This window comes from Mytilus edulis, chromosome 4 (assembly GCF_963676685.1).
Source record: "Mytilus edulis chromosome 4, xbMytEdul2.2, whole genome shotgun sequence".
Lineage (NCBI taxonomy): Eukaryota > Metazoa > Mollusca > Bivalvia > Mytilida > Mytilidae > Mytilus > Mytilus edulis.
The window spans coordinates 19,289,773-19,310,420 of record NC_092347.1 but is presented as its reverse complement, the minus strand read 5'-3'; the positions used below and the strand labels follow the sequence as shown (position 1 = coordinate 19,310,420).

General features: G+C 31.7%; 1 protein-coding gene across 2 annotated transcripts in view; it reads right to left on the bottom strand.

Annotated features, from left to right (window-relative positions):
- Positions 1–20,357, bottom strand: part of LOC139519162 (G-protein coupled receptor GRL101-like) — a 106,513-nt gene extending 86,156 nt beyond the window's left edge. Inside the window, exon 1 of one of the 2 annotated variants that reach the window (XM_071310997.1) lies at positions 19,994–20,357. In XM_071310997.1, coding sequence (XP_071167098.1) covers positions 19,994–20,036 — 43 coding nt within the window. In that variant the 5' untranslated portion in view covers positions 20,037–20,357. The remainder of the gene's footprint in view (positions 1–19,993) is intronic. The other variant, XM_071310998.1, reaches the window with a different exon arrangement.
- Between the last annotated feature and the right edge of the window lie 291 nt (positions 20,358–20,648).

Below are 20,648 nucleotides of genomic sequence, written 5' to 3'. Positions count from 1 at the left end.
TTGTAATTATTTTCTCATTTTCTTTCTTTTTTATTTGAAAAAGTAAACAATTCCTTTTGATTGTGTTAAAATGTGCATGCTTATTTTAATCGCCTTAAAAAACAGACATAAAACAGGAATTTCCCAGAAGGTCTTTGTTCAGCTTGTAGTGAATAAATGAGCCTGTTTTTTTTACTAATAAAGTCTTTGATCATTTTTACAAAACTATAAATGACGGATTTAAATAAGTCACAAACTCTAAATATACAGGGGAAAAGAAAGTCAAGATACAAAATGTCCAGGGCATGTCTATCGTGTGTCTCCGTTCCAGATTGTTTTAATGCTTCTAATATGACATTTTTTCTTATCATCCTTCATCGTACTTGATTGCAGTATGATTCCTAAGTAAAACAATCCATTTCCAGTCAATTATGTAATCTCTTTAGGTTAAAACTAAAATTGCTTTCTTCCTAAGAAAAAGATAACTTTAGTCGGTCGTGTTCCAGAACAAGTATATTTTCGTGCCGAACAATAGTTTATTGTTTATGCAGTACAACCCGCTTGGCTCTAAAATACTCCATTTGATAAAGATTTATCAAGAAAGGTGACTTCAGTGTAGGACAATAGATAAATGTTTAAATGATAAGTTATGTCAACAAGTAAAGTTAATTAACTAGCGACGAAAGGATGAAAGGGAGTTTAGTTGTCCTAGAAAATGTAACATTGTACAACAAAGCTTACTTCTTATTAAACCAGAATAAATCAGAGGATACTCTTGTTTATATGTCGTTACAATATCAGAACTAAAATAGATATAAGAAGAGTGCCAATGAGACTACTATCCATCCATGTCACAATTTGTAAAAGTTAAAGAACGTTTAAGATATAGAAATTGGAGTTTGCTTCAAACGCCATTTTCATTATTTTCAATAGACAGTTTGGAAAAAAGATATGCTGAAATACAGACAAAGCCACTCTCCATGCAATTACGACTGCGTGTTCAACCGTACTATAATAGACAAACAGCATATCACTCGTCAGTGGTTGTTTTGTGCATTACAAATATTTGATTTATAGTTTCTGGTGATTTTTTTCTTGACTGTGTTTTTTTAATTCATTGAAACCTTCAAGATTTTTGTCAACGTTTTTTACCTTGACATAGTTTGCTCTCCAGATGTCTTTTAGATATGTTTTGTCGACATATTGATGTCCAATTGAAGATGATATCAACTCCGTACGTCTCCTTTCGTCAAAAATCAAGACTTACAAAGAACAAAAATCAATTAAAATTCTTTCTTTATCGTACAAAAATATAAATTATACCACTTCTACAAATTGATAGACATCAAACTTGTCTGATAAAGCGATGTAATAAATTTATGTATGATTTATTACCACTTTACAACGTTCACATGTAATTACATATAGTAATCTTTCAAAGAATTACCCGAACAGTATGCCTCATTAGTTTTCTTTAGCTATCACCTCCATCAGACAACACAGACGGATTAGTTGTCAATATGTTACTGAGTAAACGTTAACAATTTCTCTGTTGCAGTTTTACAACAAAAATCTGTAACATGTTAATTGTTTCGTAATTTTTCGATAACATAAACTTAAATGAGCCAAAATGATAAGAGGGAACTGACAAATTGCACAGCAGTAGGTCTGTAAATGCTTAATGTTTCATATATATATGATGTTAGCACATAACTCAATGTTAATAACAATTCTTAGAAGTTCAAAATGCTCAAACAAATGAAATAAAACGTTTTCAAATAAAATGGTACGCAAGTACGGCATTGTATTTAAAAGCCTTTTTGTACTTCAAACGACGAGAAGATATACACATTAGAAGATGTGGTTTAGTTGAGAAAACTCTTCACCAGAGACCAAACGACACAGTTAAAGATCATTAATATAAAGATTATGTAGACTGATCTCTCACAAGAGTACATTTTACAAACGTATTTCAGATGTCTGTCTTTAACAGTTGTAAAGTTAGTTGATTGGAATTTTCAAAGCGGTTAAGTAGACCATTTGGAAAATAAGAAGTACGAATAAAAAGAGAAATTGGTATACGTCACTATGATGGAGATGAGGGTGGGTCAAAGAAACAGCAATTGTAAAAACACAATGAAATTATACACAAGTGTATTTTGGGTACAAGAATCATCTGTCAAGTTTTACTTTTCAAAATGTTATCGTTTTCAGCATTTCGATGACCTCGGAGTTATTGGTTCTTTGATATAAACAGATTCATGGAAACCGATTAATCAGTGTATACATTTAATGTTACATAGGAATGGTTATTCTGGTTCTCTAGTATAGATAGTACTAGTTGGTTTCTAGTTTGAGAAAATTTTTGGAAACTATAATTAAAGATATTATACATATATATATATATCTATTAATATATAATATTTCAGGATCAACGTTTCCAGAAGAAAAACAAATACTCGTGCATTTTGTTATCATATTTAGATAGCAAGCTTTAAGGATCGGCTAAATTCACAACCGTTCATTTTGTAAAACATTGTTTATCTTTAAGTCATTTTTATGCTGGCTGTCCTTATTCATATCATCTATCTTGGTATCGTCAATATTTCTCACTTCCAAGATGGGGATGCTGTTATTAAAAGATAATATGTTCGGTGTGAGCCGTCTTAAAGGCTCCATGATGAAGGCCGTACTTTGACCTATCATGGTTAACATTTACAAATTGGGACTTGGACGGAGAGTTGTCTCATTGACACTCATACCACACCTTCTCATATCTACTAATCTTTTATGTGTAATCTATAGTGGAGAAAATAGTACTTGAATGAAAATCAGCAAATGTGTGTGAATGCGCATTTTAATTTTTTAGGGGGGAAGTCAAACATGTTTTGAATTGTCCATATACATGTGTCCGTTATTTTTCAATACTTTGTGTTTGTAATTACCTGCCTCAACTCCAGATAAGAACAGCCTACAAAAATAACGTTGCGTAATCTTGGGTTTTCAAAGTGTTTAAAAGGTTAAAATAAAAAATAAAATATTTCTTATTAATTTTTAAAGATTTGATTTATTTTCTGCTTTTAGGAATAATTAAAAGCAATCAAATCCGCTTCAAGTTTAATTTGAGCGCCAACATACAAATTTTTCGACTGCAAATGATTTAAGTGTATTTCATTATCGTTTCATTTTGATTATAAAAATCGGGAAAGGCCAATGACATTTAGTTCCATTATAAATGACATTTTAATAGTTTTATGAATTCGGCAAATATTATTTGGATCTTGTAGCTTTAATTTTTGTCAACACTTAAGAGTTGGTATCAATAAGTTAAACGACTTTTACTCTTAGCTTTATCAAACCTGATAATTTTAAGCATCGACATTTTTACTGTTTGACAAGAGGATCAGTTTGTAATAGAATTACAACTCTTGCAGTAGTCATGGGAAATCCGATAAATGTTAATGAACATTTGTTGCAAAGTTTCCGTCCGATATTTCCCTTGTAGCACTGGATGGTGGTAAATCAATTAAATCGGATTTACATAATACAGAAGATGCTGTCAAATATGACATCTCCAGTATTGCTTCCAACAAAACACTCTCTTTGAAATTTGGCAGTATTTTTCATCTTTCCCTAAAAGATTTTATTTGATAACCAGACATAAAGCATAATTAAGATTTATTCGGTTGAAAGTCCCTAATGAACATCTGAGTTCAACCCCGGTTGTTGATAGAGTTTGTGTTGCTCAATGCTTAGTTTTCGGAGTAGATACACAAGGAGTATCCATGAGATAAATCTCAATGATCTAGCATTCAAACGCGTAGTTAAGAAAGTATTTTGTGGATGTGTTTTATTTCTTTGGCCATTACATTGAGTTGTCTTTATTTGTTTGGTCATGTCACAGCATTGTAGATCTCTGTTTGTATGGCCGTGACACGGCATTTGCCTTCTTTTAGCCTAAGTACGTTATTCATTTGTCTTAAGTTTTTACCCATGATGCAGTATTGTCTGATTTCTTTTGGTTTGTGTGTCATTTGAGTGTAACATTGCCTGTGTCAACTATGGTCATTAATTCCAAGTCTGTGATTATTTTTTTGCGTCCTTCGTAAATCATTTTATAACTATATTTATGAGAAAATACAGACACAAAATGAACACAAGTAAGCCTTAAAATCTTCTAAGAATATACTTTCAAAAAGAACTACATATCCTGGTAGCAAAATTATTTTCAATAAGTGTTGGGTAAAAGAAAACAATAGCCTTTAACAGAGACATTCATCTAATGGTATATAAAATAGATTTTTCGTGATAGAGAATATATTACAACCAGGTGAATTAACGTGAATTACTGTTATTAATTGAAACTTATTAGTGATAGGCTAGTAAATAGTTTTTTATTTGTATTTACGTCATGCCTCCGCTGTAGATTTGACTTTTTAATTTTTGGTTATTTTGCGGCGGTCAGTTTTTGTAGTCGGAGGAAGCCGGAGTGCCCGGAGACAACCACCGACCTTCGATAGGAAAACTGACAATTCTAGTCAATTAAGATTGGAATCGAGTGCACCCGCACGAGCGGGGTTCGAACTGACAACCTCAGTGTTGATTGGCTAGTGATTACAGTAGTACTTTTTTTTACCTAGTCCACTCGGCCACCGAGGCCTGTTCCTCCGCTGAAGATTGTGCGTACTTAAATACACTGTGACAGTATGTTCATTTTCATATACATTTGTTGTCAAATACAAGTAACCAATCTCAATTAAATATAACAAGAGGCTCTCAAGAGCCTGAATCGCTCACCTTAATTTTTTTGGTTAAATCTCTCATCAATGATTATTTTGGCTTTTCAATTTATTTAAATGTTCTTTGAATCGTCCTATTTTCTTCAAAAGCAAAAAAAAAAATCATTTTCTCCTATGTTCTATTTTAGCCATAGGAGCTATGTTTCTTACATACAAGGAAATGAAATATAAAATTTATACTAGATACTCTGAAACTCATTTAGCCTAAGTTTGGCTGAAATTGATACAGCAGTTTCAAAGGAGAAGATTTTTAAAAGTACATGTAAGTCAACATGATGAACAAATTGTGAAAAAAGTCTTTAAAGGGCAATAACTCATTAAGGGGTCAATTGACAATTTTGGTCAAATTGACTTATTTGTAGATCTTACTTTGCTTAACATTTTTGCTATTAACAGTTTATCTGTATCTATAATAATATTCAAGATAATAACCAAAAACTGCAAAATTTCTTTAAAATCATCAATTCAGGGGCATTATACCTGAAAAACCAGTTACCCAATTCGGCTGAAAATTTCAGGACAGGTAGACCTTGACCTAATAAATACTTTAACTTCTTGTCTTATTTGCTCTAAATGCTGGAGTTTTTGAGATATAAGCCAAAAACTGCATTTTACCCTGTGTTCTATTTTTAGCCATGACGGCCATGTTTTTTGACGAAATAAAAAATAAAGCACAAACTTTATTTTATACACCCTACTGATTATTCAGTTGAAGTTTGGTTAAATTTGGTTTAGTAGTTTTAGAGGGGAAGATTTTTTAAAGTTAGCAAATATGATGAACAAATTGTGAAAAATTGTCATTAAAGGACAATAATCCCTTAAGGGGTCAATTGACAATTTTGGTCATAATAACTTATTTGTAGATCTTACTTTGCTGATCATTTTTGCTGTTTACAGTTTATCTTTATCTATAATAATATTCAAGATAATGACCAAAAACTGCAAAATTTCCTTAAAATTACCAATTAAGTGGCAGCAACCCAACAATGGTTTGTTTGATTCATCTGAAAATGTCAGGGCTGATAGATCTTGACCTAATGAACATTTTTACCCCTGTCAGATTTGCTCTAAATGCTTTCGTTTTTAAGATATAAGCCAAAAACTGCATTTGACCCCTATGTTCTATTTTAAGTAACGGCGGCCATGTTTTTTGACGGATCAAAAATCGAAGCACACACTTTGTGCAGGATAATCTAAGAAACAATCATGCTAAGTTTCATCCAAATCCATTCAGTAGTTTCAGAGGAGAAGATTTTTTAAAGTTAGCAAATGTGATGAACAAATTGTGAAAAATTGTCATTAAAGGACAATAACCCCTTAAGGGGTCAATTGACAATTTTGGTCATATTAACTTATTTGTAGATCTTACTTTGCTGATCATTTTTGCTGTTTACAGTTTATCTTTATCTATAATAATATTCAAGATAATGACCAAAAACTGCAAAATTTCCTTAAAATTACCAATTAAGTGGCAGCAACCCAACAATAGTTTGTTTGATTCATCTGAAAATGTCAGGGCTGATAGATCTTGACCTAATGAACATTTAAACTCCGTCAGATTTTCTCTAAATGCTTTTGTTTTTGAGATATAATCCAAAAACTGCATTTGACCCCTATGTTCTATTTTAAGTAACGGCGGCCATGTTTTTTGACGGATCAAAAATCGAAGCACACACTTTGTGCAGGATAATCTAAGGAACAATCATGCTAAGTTTCATTCAAATCCATTCAGTAGTTTCAGAGGAGAAGATGTTTGAAAAATTGTTAACGACGACAGACGACGACGACGACGACGCCAAGTGATGAGAAAAGCTCACATGGCCTTTTAGGCCAGGTGAGCTAAAAAGGAGATGTGATATGATTGCCAATGAGACAACTTTTCAAAAGAGACCATTAACGACATAGACATTAACACTTTGGGTCAACATAGTTGCCTTCAACAATGAGCAAAGCCCATTCCGCATAGTCAGATAAAAAAGGCCTCAAAATGAGAAAATGTAAAGCAATTTAAACGAGAAAAACTTATAGCCTAATTAATGTAATAGAAAAGAACGAAAAACAAATATGTAACACAGCAATAAAAGACAACCACTGAATTACAGGCTCCTGACTTGGGACAGGCACATACATAAAGACGGCCATCACGAGGTTACATGCACATTTTTTGTCATTTTGAACTACAGGAGAGAAATTGTACTGGTTCGTCTTATAAACAAATTAATGAAGTTATGGAATGTTATAAAATTTGTGATGATTGTGTCAAAACTGATAATTAACATACAGTATATTAAAATTGAACCAACGGACGAAACTACGGATGGCGTTTTATTTATCCGTCTTTAAAATTGTGACAATACGTTTCCTGTGAGTGTAGATATGAAATGTCAACATTCATCAACATATCGTTCATCTTTTTTTTTTTTTTTTTTTTAGACCCTGGTACCATTATTGATATCTTATTTTACAATAATATGTTTTTCTTTACAAAATAATCCTCACCCGAATATTTTTTTGTCTTTCAAAGTAAAATTGCTTTGACTGAAAGATTAAAGTTCAAGTTATCTTGTATCTACGTAGCAAACCTCCTTTGGTATTTGTGTTTGAATATAACAATATAATTGTTTGTTTCGCCATCTCTGAGACTTGTACCTCTAAACACACATCTGCCATGTAATGCTGAATATAGCTCGTTATATATTCTGTTTAGCATTCATCACAGCATGTTTTCTTTTCTATGTCACACAACAAAACATCTTTTTTAATCATGAATAGTTTCATTAGACATTGTTGTTGCATTACCACGGTTTGTAACTCGATATTTAGTGCCATTTATTTTATTAACAGGTTTCTATTATTGGCTTCCATGGAATTTCGTGCCGAAAGTTCAGCTACGAAACAGAATACAGACTTGGTTAATTATTTCATGTCATAAAGTAACACAATGACAATCACTAAATATAAAGAGCATATGATAATGAAATTTGAATAGAAGAAAATTAGCAATGTTCAGAAATATGCATTAAACGTGAACAAAAGAATATTTTCCTTTCTAAAAATTTATTTCTTGTTGCTAATGCCATTTCCTGTGTATAAGGACTCTACACTTGGTAACGAAACAACGAAGAAGCAAGTGCGCTATATACGACACGTACAACGAATAACGGAGTCCTATAATTCAACCAGAACAAAGATCTATGAGATACAACGAAGAACAAAGTCCGATAAGACAAGAAGAACAAAAGCCGATGATACAACGCAGAAACAAGTTTGATGATACAACGAAGAACCAAGTTCGATGATACAACGAAGAACCAAGTTTGATGATACAACGAAGAACCAAGTTCGATGATACAACGAATAACCAAGTTCGATGATACACTGAAGAACTAAGTCCGATGATAAAACGAAGAACTAATTTCGATGAGACAACGAAGAACCAAGTCCGATGATACAACGAAGAACCAAGTCCGATGAAACAACGAAGAACTAATTACGATGAGACAATGAAGAACCAAGTTCGATGATACAACGAAGAACCAAGTCCGATGAGACAACGAAGAACCAAGTTCGATGAGACAACGAAGAACCAAGTTCGATTAATCAACGAAAAACCGAATTCGATAGACAACGAAGAACCAAGTTGGACGAGACAACGAAGAACCAAGTTCGATGATATAACGAAGAACTAATTTCGATGAGACAACGAAGAACCAAGTCCGATGATGCAACGAAGAACCAAGTCCGATGAAACAACGAAGAACTAAGTCCGATGATACACTGAAGAACTAAGTCCGATGATACAACGAAGAACTAATTTCGATGAGACAACGAAGAACCAAGTCCGATGATACAACGAAGAACCAAGTCCGATGAAACAACGAAGAACTAATTACGATGAGACAACGAAGAACCAAGTTGGACGAGACAACGAAGAACCAAGTCCGATGATACAATCAACAACTTAGTCCGTTGAAACAACGAGGAACCACATTGGATGACACAACAAAGAAGCAAGTCCGATTGTAGACAACAAAGTACCAAGCCCGATTGTAGACAACAAAGTACCAAGCCCGACTGTAGACAACAAAGTACTAAGCATGATGATACAATTAACAACTTAGTCCGTTGAAACACCGATGAACCACATTGGATGACACAACAAAGTACCAAGCCCGATTGTAGACAACAAAGTACCAAGCCCGATGATACAATCAACAACTAAGTCCGTTGAAACAACGGGGAACCACATTGGATGACACAATAAAGTACCAAGCTCGATGATACAATTGACGACTTAGTTCGTTGAAACAAAGAGGAACCGCGCATGATGACACAACAAAGAACCAAGTCCGAATGTAAGCGACGATGATTTTTGTTAAGGTCAGTACTAAAACATTGCCCACATATATTTGATAAAACGATTTAAAAGATGTCAATGTTGTATTAACTATGTGATTACCGGTTATAAATATAAGCATAATTTTGAATGATAGTCCTTTGATAATCAACATAAATAGGGCTATAAGTCAACTCAATCATAAAAATTGCATCAAAAGCAAACAAAAGATCTGACTTGGAAGACTATTATATAAAAATATGTAGGAACAATTTCCACTCAATGTATTTCACACGAGAGGCAATTTCTAAGAACTTTTCAATCCATACTAACATGAGCAACTTCGTGTGTTTATACTGTTGTTATATCAGCGGTACAAAATTAAGTAAAATTGAGAATTTATTTTACACTCCATAAAAAAAACATGAAAAGAAATGTCTTCTTAACAAAGACGATTGCTGATTAAAGTTTATGTTAACAGTAGGGTATTTGGTATTCATGGAACCATTTTCATTAAGGAAGTTCGCTGCTCAGTTTCAAAATAAATAGCTTTCCATTACACTAGTATATATTGATAGGGGATTATTGAGGAATAAAAAAAGCCAAAAAAATATAGGGGTCAATGTGCTTATTTACGAGATATTATCCATTGAAATTTTGGCGGACAAATGTTCTCTCTTGACTTTTCAGAGCTTTATCATTGACCAGTTAAAGTTCTCAAAAACTATTAAAAGATAAACAAGATTTTATAAGACTTTAACAGATGGCTTATCATTATACATCTAAAAGATTTATAAAAAGAAAAATGGGGGTTCATGGGCAAATTTTTTTTAAGGCATTCAAATGGATAAAACCAGAGGATTTCGAAAATCTGACAAAAATTTCAAAACATGACAAGCAAACATTGGTCAACACAACATTCCTGTTTTTGTAATTCAAATTTTAATATTTAGGATTCATTTTAGAATTTATTGCAATATCTCAGGAGCTTCATGAGTAACAACAGTTGTGGATGCAACATTCTAAACAAAATAACCATAGTGATTACTTGTATGATCACAAGAGGAATGGTGCCTTTAACCTTATACTAGAAAAACCTCAGTGTACAAAGAGAGGCAGCTAACTTCAAAGTTACGTATACCATGTCAAACAGATATATCTGTAAATGTCAGCAATGTGTTAATATGATTTAGGTTTTTGGACATGCATTGGTTGTGTTTATTTACATTAAACTTAAAACATCTATTTTTTTCTCTCGATCAGAGTAAAAGTTAGACTTTATAATTGATTTTTGTTTTTACTTCAACGTTATATCCTAGTATAACATTTAAAGCTTTCTCTTACAAATAGATAGTTGGCTTGGTTTATTTTACCACCTTGCACTTACACCTTTTATACAAATGCTGGAATTTTATGATAACATAGATTACTATGCGGTAGAGACATGCAGAGTTAACAGATAATATTGAAAACTACTTACATCTTCAACTTAAAAAGAAAACCGTTTTGATAACCACCAATTAGTTGCGAAAACAACAATACATACTGGTATGTATATTACCTACATCAAAGTATGATAAAGAATTTGTTTAAGATCATTATACTATTTCAAATCAAAGGATGAACAAACAGAAAGAATAAATGTATCGACTGTTTACAAATCGTTAGTGACCTTAATCTTACGATGGTCGATCCAATGACGTTTGGAAACAAGTCAAACTATTTTAAAGATGCATGTTTTCCCTCTTGTAATGGCGGACAAAATCAAGTTCGTTAATTATTCAATAGATTTGTAGCTAAGAAGTAAAAAAAAATTCTGAACTCCGAGCAAAATCAAAACGGAAAGCGTCTAATCAAATGGCAAAATCAAAAGCTCAAACACATCAAATGATTTGATAACAACTGTCATATTCCTGACTTGGTACAGGTAAAAAAAAAATAATGCATATACAGCAAGCATAGGATTTGGCCAAAAATATACAAATACTTAGACAGCATTAGACTATCTCACATAAAGCAAAAAACAGAAAGGATCTTTATTCATTCAAACAGACATTTCATCGAAGCCACATCCAATATCCCTGTTTAATGAAGTGTGGTGTTTTTAACAGATAGAAGATTACTGCAACATTAATGTTTATACGTATCAATCACAATATGTAATGACATTTAGGGGGGAAACGTACCGGATTTCCACGTGGTTGACTTGCCATTGGCGTAGGTTTATTGTTAGTTTATTTTGAAACATCTTTTGGTCGATTGATTGAAAGTTGTTTGTCTCACTTTTAATGTCAAATAACGCATGTATAATAAGGAAGATATTGTATTTAAACTAAATTCGTACTAACATTAAATTAAGTTCTGCAAAGTAAATGAACAAAATTAGCATTGAAGTATAGTATAGACATTGTATATTGATGAAGACAGTGGTTGACCTCAGGATGCTGTTTTGTTTTGTATGCCGTTTGGTTGCGACTCATTGACTTATTTTGGTCTCTGATGGATATTTGTTTTATTTTCACTCAAAACACATCACCCTAAATAATTTTCGAATCAAAATGTGTCATGTTCCTCGTTCAATTACATCCAAGATTGATCAAGTTTCAAATAATTTACTTGAAAATTCATTCTGTGACACATTACCAAGAAAACATTTTTGATTATTTTAAAACTTCACCCCAAAACACTGCCAACAACAACGTATTTTAGTATACTTCAGTACTTGCGTCATTTCGCTTGTTCCCGTATGTTAAATAAAGGCAACAGTAGTATACAGCTGTTCGAAAGTCATAAAACGATTGAGAGAAAACAAATCCGGGTTACAAACTAAAATTTGGATAAACACATCAGCTACAAGATGTACACAACGAAACAACAGAAACACGGAAGTTCAACAAAAAACCAAACGACAATGCAACACACACAGAAACGAACTATAAGATAACAACTGCTACTTTCCTAACTTGGTACAGGACATTTAAAGAAAAAATAGTGGGTTGAACCTGGTTTTGCATCTAGCCAAACCTCGCGCTTGTATGGCAATGTTAAATATAATACTAAAATGACAACATTACAGGACAGGACTACAGTACAAATAGATACAAGAACATTCAGGACAGAGAAAACCATAAAAGAATCCAACACAATGCACATAATCCGGTACTCGATAGCTTTAGTCGACGGGTTGGCGACTATTTCTTATTCCGGTGTCGGCTTCTTATGAAAATTAAATCAAGGTTTTTTTTTTTAAATTTCAAATATCCCGAAAGGGAGCTCCATTACCTATCAATATTATTAGCTTATTTTGTTCCTTAAATTATGCTCTTTCGGTTTGTGGTATCAATTTTAAAATCTACATTCTTTAAATTTCACCTAAGTATAATCATCTTTAATTTATCATGAAATTGCTTGAATATATTTATTATATGGACACATTACACTAGTGTAACGAATATAAACAAACTGAAGAATGTTTAACATTGGCCGTTCTTATGCATTGAGGATAGAGCATACATTTCATTCAATCATTATTAGAATAGCTTAAATCAAGTTACTGTTTTGAAGTTGTAAATATACAATCTGAATAAAATGAGAATAACCAGGACAGCTCGTAAATTGAAGATTCATAATTCCTTTTCTCACTTTGACGCATAAATGCAATGTTTACCAATAGTTTGCTGCAGAACGCGTCAAAAATTCAAATTGGCCATTAAATTAGCGTCATAAGTTGTTAACAACCTTTCATGGTAGAAGAAGAAACTCTTTCTAAGTGAAATGGTATTTCTCGTTTAATACGGGCTTCCTTTTAATGGTTACATAAAATGTAATCAATGACATTCTCAAGAAATTGTACTTCATGGATAAGAATTTTTATAACCGAAGGATTGCAATAAGATTATTCTTTATTTGAATGAATAATGAACGCGTTATGTAAGGAAAGTCATAAAAAATGAACCCAAAGTTCACATCCTGACGATGAAACAACAACAAACACCAATACTCTATATAACGACTGAGTTAAAAACAAGTTTGTACGTTGTAGACATTCCTTCGTTCATTCAATATTTACAAATCATTGAAGGTTTATCTTTATTCACATTAATGATAGGAAAGCTACAAATAAAATTTTACTTAACAATAATGTTTTTTTGCAAAGTCAAAGTCCCAACAAATTCTTTGGCAAAAAAGAAAAGAAAATATTTAATATGAAAATGCATCTTCTAATGGACTGATAAGAAGAAGAGTGTTGATTAGAAAAAAAACAAATGCATATTTTTGAAGTTTATATTTTCACAGTTAGTTTCAAAGTAAATATTTCAAAAAATATTTTTTGTTTGGTCGATAAGTTAAATCGTATTTTCTTGGTTCTACAACAACTTTTTGAATGAGTTTTCAATGATGTATCTTACATAAAATGTTATTCGGCTGTACATTCCTGAATAGTGTGATCATTAAAAAATATATAAAAAAAGATCATGTGATTCAATCAGTGATTATAATTCCTATCAGTAAAGTCAATAGCGAATATCATCACAAAGCAAGAACTTTATACAAAGTATCAATAGGTAAACACATTTACTCTGCAGCATAAAACATATTAAGATTTGCTTGCCAATCCTTCTATTAACTTAATAAGCTTGTTATTCAATAGAAACTGTTTTTTCTTTATAAATATTTTTTCAGGCTATGGAACATGCAAAAAATATTAAAATGAAAAACATTCATTGGAACATTATTTAGAATTCCATTGTTAAATATAGTTTTAAGTTTTGCTTAGTTTAACGTAATTTTCCAAAATTTCACAAACATATTGAAATTAATAGGGGTGGATTTATGAAATAACTTGAGGTAAACCATGACATTAAGGAGAATTACGTTTTCACACATACCGGTATTGAGTACACAGCGTCATGCAAGACCAAATTCATACTGATATAATCGAGAACAAATCGATATGTTTAACTATAGAACACATACATGTAGATAAAATTTTCCGCAGAAAGTATCAGCATGATAAACGAATGCAAGTACACGGCCGGAACTCGGCTAACCGAGAGATTGGTCGGTTAATATGTATTGAGTATGCGGCTATATCGGCGGTTGGTCTGTTAATCGGGTTGGCTTAAGTCTGTTAATCAGGTGTTATCGAGATAATCATTGCAAGTTCAGTATGTTTCATTGTATAACTTTTTAAATATATTTTTATCATAAAAACTATTCATGTCTGACAGAACTATTTGATGTACTGAATCCAGTGGTGTAATTTTTTTTCTAGCTTCGATAAACGATCTATAAAATGAAAAGGCGGGTTACTCATCAATAATTTTTTACACATTTTACACACACAAAATGTACAACAAATTACACATTGGTTGAATTTACTTGCATGCAATATTTCGAACATCGAAAAAAGACAGGCATTATGTTTGCTAACCATATTTTTATCATTGTGTGGAAAATCTACACGAAAATCTGTATTGTGGTGATTTTAATCAATTTTTATTTAAAGCCTGGTCTGTTTAAAATATGTCGAAGAATGGTCGCATCTATCATGTGGATTCTGTTTAGTTGTCATGAATGACACCAATTTGTCATCTACATTAGTAACCAGTATATAAATCAGAGATAAACGTCGTAATGTAACTAAACATCAGTAAGTAAAATATATTGGGATGCTAGAATATAAAGAATAGTGAAAGAATAATGAGTAAGATAAATAAAATGTAGAGAAAATTGGCATCACTTAAAGAATACAGAAATACACATCACCCCCAAACCGAACCCTCATGGTTTACACGATAATCTGGATGGAGACGCAGAGTATAGAATAATAGATAAGGATAGTAGAGAATGATGCATTGCTAAAAAAGAGAGAAAAAATAATAATTATTCAAGAATACAGACATGAAACACCCCTGCATAGTGTTGAAACAGTAACGGATTGCGATGTACTCAAATTGGTGATAAATGCTAGAAGTTTACATGCGGACAACTGCAGTTCTCCTCTGCACTTATGTAGAAAGGAACTAAACGGAATAAAATAAATTAAAACTTTAGAGAACCAAATGTAGCTGCATTCGCTCCTTTCCATTTACTTTTTTAGAATGATTTGTAAATAGATATAGGAAGATGTGGTGTGAGTGCCAATGAGACAACTCTCCATACAAATAACAATTTAAAAAGTAAACCATTATAGGTTAAAGTACGGCCTTCAACACGGAGCCTTGTAAACAACATATGATTAAGTAATAGAAGAAAAGAACCAATTGGATGATGCTGACGAACTAGGGTTTAACGTACAGTAACAAATATCATGTGCATATGAGAACGACAACACGTTATATGTACCCTGTGTTGTATTAGAAATACACTTTCAGTTGGAATTTAGAACGTGCTACTTTGAACAGACACAAAAATTAAGGCTGATTGAAAACGTTAATAATAAATTCATGCATATTCCAGCTGCCAATCCATATCACGCTATATTGAAGTGACACACCCTTCAATAAAATGCAAAGAAAGTCAAAATTAAAATGCTCATACTAGAAGGATTCTGTTGCACCGTATTGTCATTTTTTTTTTAACTCAAGAACATCTCATTCTTAACTTTTCAATGGGAAAGTATAAAGGTAGTAAAACAATTATCGTGGCTGAATAACTCTTAACTGACATAATTTTTATTGTCCAACCCATTTACAGACTTTATTCCCATAATTTTCAACATAACGTGGTATTATTCACGTTATATTACAATTATGAAATATTTACTAATATAAATGTATTTGTTAGAACCAAAGTACTATTTTGTGTTCTTTAAATGATATCTAAAAATTGTTTGTTTCGCCTTTTATTAAAAAAGTTTCTATGCGTATAAGCATAAATACTACATACCTGCGCGACGCCTTTTTGTTTTTTCTGAAAACTGCATAGACTATAAAAGTTTTTACAGGTGGAAAATATCTTTTTGTCAGACATTTTTCTTTTTTGATTTGGTTCTTATAATATGCTAAAATTCTGTATATTTAACAGAATTTTACATTAAATTTTGCGTTTTACTCTTAACAGACGTATAACCAACACGATTAACAGACCAACCGCCCATATAGCAGCATCCTCAATACAGATTAACCGACCAATGTCTCGGTTAGCCGAGTGTCGGCCGTGAAGTAGATTGAGCTCACCTCGACGTGTATCTGATAAACACATACAGGTAGATCGAGTTCACTGTGTATGTGATAAATAAAGATAGAGGTAAACCAAGTTCACTTCGGAGGGTATCTGGTAAACTTTAATCACTTTGTTCCAATTATTGAAAAAATTAAGGTGCACATAAAGGAGCAGTGGATTTCAGATAAGCCACAATATTTATCATAACACAATATTTATCATAACACAATATCCTCGTCTCTGATACTTTTGACTTATTACTACTTTCGTCTTTATTTAATCATACGGAGGAATGTTTGGTTAAAGAAATTACTAACATTCAATGTCCAATATCTATAAATTCCTCTAACATGAAATTTTCTATGAATATATTTTGTTTTTTAATACAACATTCGGTGGTGAATCAAACTTCTTCTGAAAGGAGATTTATAAAAAGAACACACAATAAACAACAGCATCTTAAATGCATACCTTAGTTTGAAATATGTAAATATATAATGCAAAATTATTTGGAGATAAGTATTTTTGCTACGCAAATGTTACCCTCTGTACGACAAATCATCCTGTCAGTACTTCATTGTTGTCAATATACAATTTTACATTTCTAGGCTGTTAACCAGCAATTAGGTTTACATGTACAACTTGATGTCTAAAATTATCATTTTACTCGTATGTTCATTTATATTGACTGTGTTTGTACATAAATGTTAAATGCCACATGTGGAGCATATATGCTAATCATTCCAAAGCACTTGCGATCATCCCCATTTTTAGTTTCGGTTTGTGTTGCTCAGTCTTTAGTTTTCTAAGTTGTGTTTTGTGTACTCTTATTTGTCTATTTGTCTTTTTTCTTTTTTAGCCGTTACGCAGTCTCTTTTTTTTTTGACTTACGAGTTGGAATGTTCCTTTTGTTTAATATACGTCGTATGCAACATGAGTTTTGCTCATAATATGACCATTAGAGGTCAAACATTTACAAACGTATCAACCGTATCGTATACGTTGACGTATCCGCATCTGCAGATATATCAAAAACTATTATGTGATCTCGAGCTCATTAATAAGACCATACTTCATTTAAAAAAAAACTAACTGGAATCTCTTCGAAACAATCCAACATACACTTTCACCTGTAACAATAAAGAAATATCGAGTTTATGTGGAATATGTAACCCTACTTTTAAAGATATTCCGGATAGTTGGAACAGTTTACAGGCATGGTAGGAGTGAATACGTTAAAATCATTTCAGTGTGTGTGCTGACTTGTACTCACGTAGAACCAAATTGTTATTAGACAAATAGATTGATACTCAGTACTGTTTTTATTCAAATGGATGTATATGACATCTGAAGACAACTCGTGTTTCTATTACCTTTTATAATAAAATCGCACATGAACAATATTCAAAGTTCCTTACATGTATATAAGTAGTACTTTTTTTGTTGTGTTTATTCATGTAAGATCTTAAAATATTTGTTGACTAGATTATTATAGGATTGTGTACGATATTCGTGTACCTGCCCTATAATGGCATGTAAAACTAGTTGAAATATCCCCTTAATTCTTTTTTACAAAACACCACTACCGCAAATATTGAAAGTGAATTTTTGATTGTTTCGAAGATATTTCAATTAGTTTTCTTTTTTTACAAGAAACAATCGCCTTAAACTCGGGATTACATAATATTTTTTGATATATCTGCAGATGCGGATACGTCAACTTATACGATACGGTTGATACGTTTTTAAATGACCGACCTCTAATTGTAACACTTTGGTGGAAAGTTGTTTTATTGGCAATCAAAACACATATTTTTGATTTTTAGGAAAATACACGTATTCAATTTGAGTTTTACACCAGTTAAGTATTCATATTTTTTGGTTTATAACACAATGATAGAAAAGTACCGCAGATACAACAAATAAAGATACACCTAATTAAGTTGCTATCAATTTTTCAGACAAAATCATCCTTTCTTTTGTCAAGTATAATAAATGATACATTGTATATATATAAATAATTTACTTTTTTGATATGATTGAATAGTTTCTTATAATCTTATCTGTTCACAAAGTGAATCAAGTTTTGTTGGACGTTAAGGTGGTTGAAGCAACTAATTTATTAGTTACTTTTACCGAAGAGGTAATGAGGTATGAGATTGTATGCTTAACTCATCTTATAGACGAGTGTTATCAGGAATGCAACAGAAATGAGACCCTACGTATGATAAAATATACTGTGGGGACAAAATTTACATAGATAAAGGGTAGACTCATATGAAACATCTTATATTTTTTCATTAATATTTTGACGTTAATAAATGGATTTCTGAAAGGAGATTAATAAGTAATACTAAATTGAACCAAATTTATTAGTATTATCATGTTTGATGGAAATTGAATTGATCTTTTGATCTGAACCAATCTGTCGCACATATTTTCTTTTTTTCGTGTCAAGCCGACTGAGATATTAACTTGTGAAAAATTGTTTTATTAAACGTCTCATTTATTTACACATTGTAATAATGTTATAAACCCACTCCCTTCATACTTTTCTATAAACCTTCATTCTACTGTCGGCATATTTGGTTTTATTGTCTGACTCCATTAATTGTTTCCAACTAACCTTTGATCAAGTTAGATGATATTGTGATCCCCCATATTTGTTCTTAACCATATCTAACTGAAGGCTCTGGGCAGCTGTCTTTATATACTTTTGTATTATTATTATTATAATTATTATTATATTATTATTATTATTATTATTCTTTTACGATTATATATAATTTGATACCTGCTCCGGAATCTGTAAGCTTTCCCGATTATACATGAATCGTAATGATCCTCAATGCTCTTCAACTTTGTACTTGTTTTGGCTTTCAAACTTATTATTCGATCTAAGCGTAATTGATGAATCTTATGTAGACGAAACGCGCGTGTGGTTTTTAAAATTATAAGCCTGGTACCTTTGATAACTATTAACTTATTTCACATAATTTCAACTTATTTGGTTTAAAAAAAAAAAAAAGATAGGGGGTACACACACTTCCAAATGCGATAAACACATGGTCGTTAAAAATGCACAAGTGTCTATATATAATAGCAGAGCTCTAGTAATGGACTTAATATGGATAATATATATAAAACTTCTAAAATCGCCCTGAGTCTAGAAAAGTTGTGATCGAATTAAATCAATCATCAAGACAAAATTCTCTAAATATAGATAAAACAATCGCCCATCTACGTGTATCTCTTATATTGATAAGTTTAAAAATTCCATTATGTTCCCTTTCTTATAATTGCAATACCAAGACCAATTTCATATTATTTTGTATCACTATCAAAACGTTTTGCATATCTTTCCTGATAATTTCCGTATAAAAACATATATTTTAAATTAAGGTAATTTGCATCAAACGACTTGTTGAGTATCTAAATTACAGCAAGTTTGTATGTTTGAATTGAATAACTTTTTTATCATTTCATTACCATGATTACCTCTGTGTCGTTATCCTGGTACCGAACTACAACCTTTAAACACATGCAATTTTCACAAATTTAATTTCTTTTCAAAATGTATTGTGCTTATCATTTTCAAGCTGAAACATGTATAACTAAATTTGGAACGTACCAAAAATAAACCTAATATTGCGAAAAAGAAAAAGAAAGATAAAATGAGAACAAAAAAATTGAAATGTTTTTAAAAACTTACCGGATGATATATATAACAGGAAGATAAGAAAGTTGGTTCCCATTACAAAACCAATATAATCACTTCTTTGGTGAGATAGTGATTGACTAACTAAGCTTCCTCAATCTAAATATGCCATATTATTGGACAAAGGTGATAATAACCACAGAACTCCAACAATCAATTCCACTATCTGAAACAATTTCATAAATTAATCCTTTAACGTAGTATTAGAGTATACGTCATTATTCAGAAGATCATTATGCCATAAGTTACTACGGTTCATTTAGAATATAGCTGTCCGGCGCTTAATCATATTCATTTAGTGATGTGTATGAATCTGTTGAGCACGTGCATGCAACTGAAGTTACATACACCTTTTATTACAAAATACCTTGTTATAAGCTATTATATCGTCTTAAATTTTTATCTACGTTTGATATTAACCTCCTGATAAAATCGCGTTTTGATCGCATGCAGCATATAATGAATTTGATAAAGATTTACTGAAATAATCACGATCAACCTTTTCTCATTACCATTCGATATGATTAAGAAACGCTTAAATAGCACTGATATATCGACAAAAATATTAAGAATATGGGCATATGTAGCTGTGGGTTATCTCAGTTTAAGAGACAGTTAATTGCATATATGCAAACTTATAATAAATACA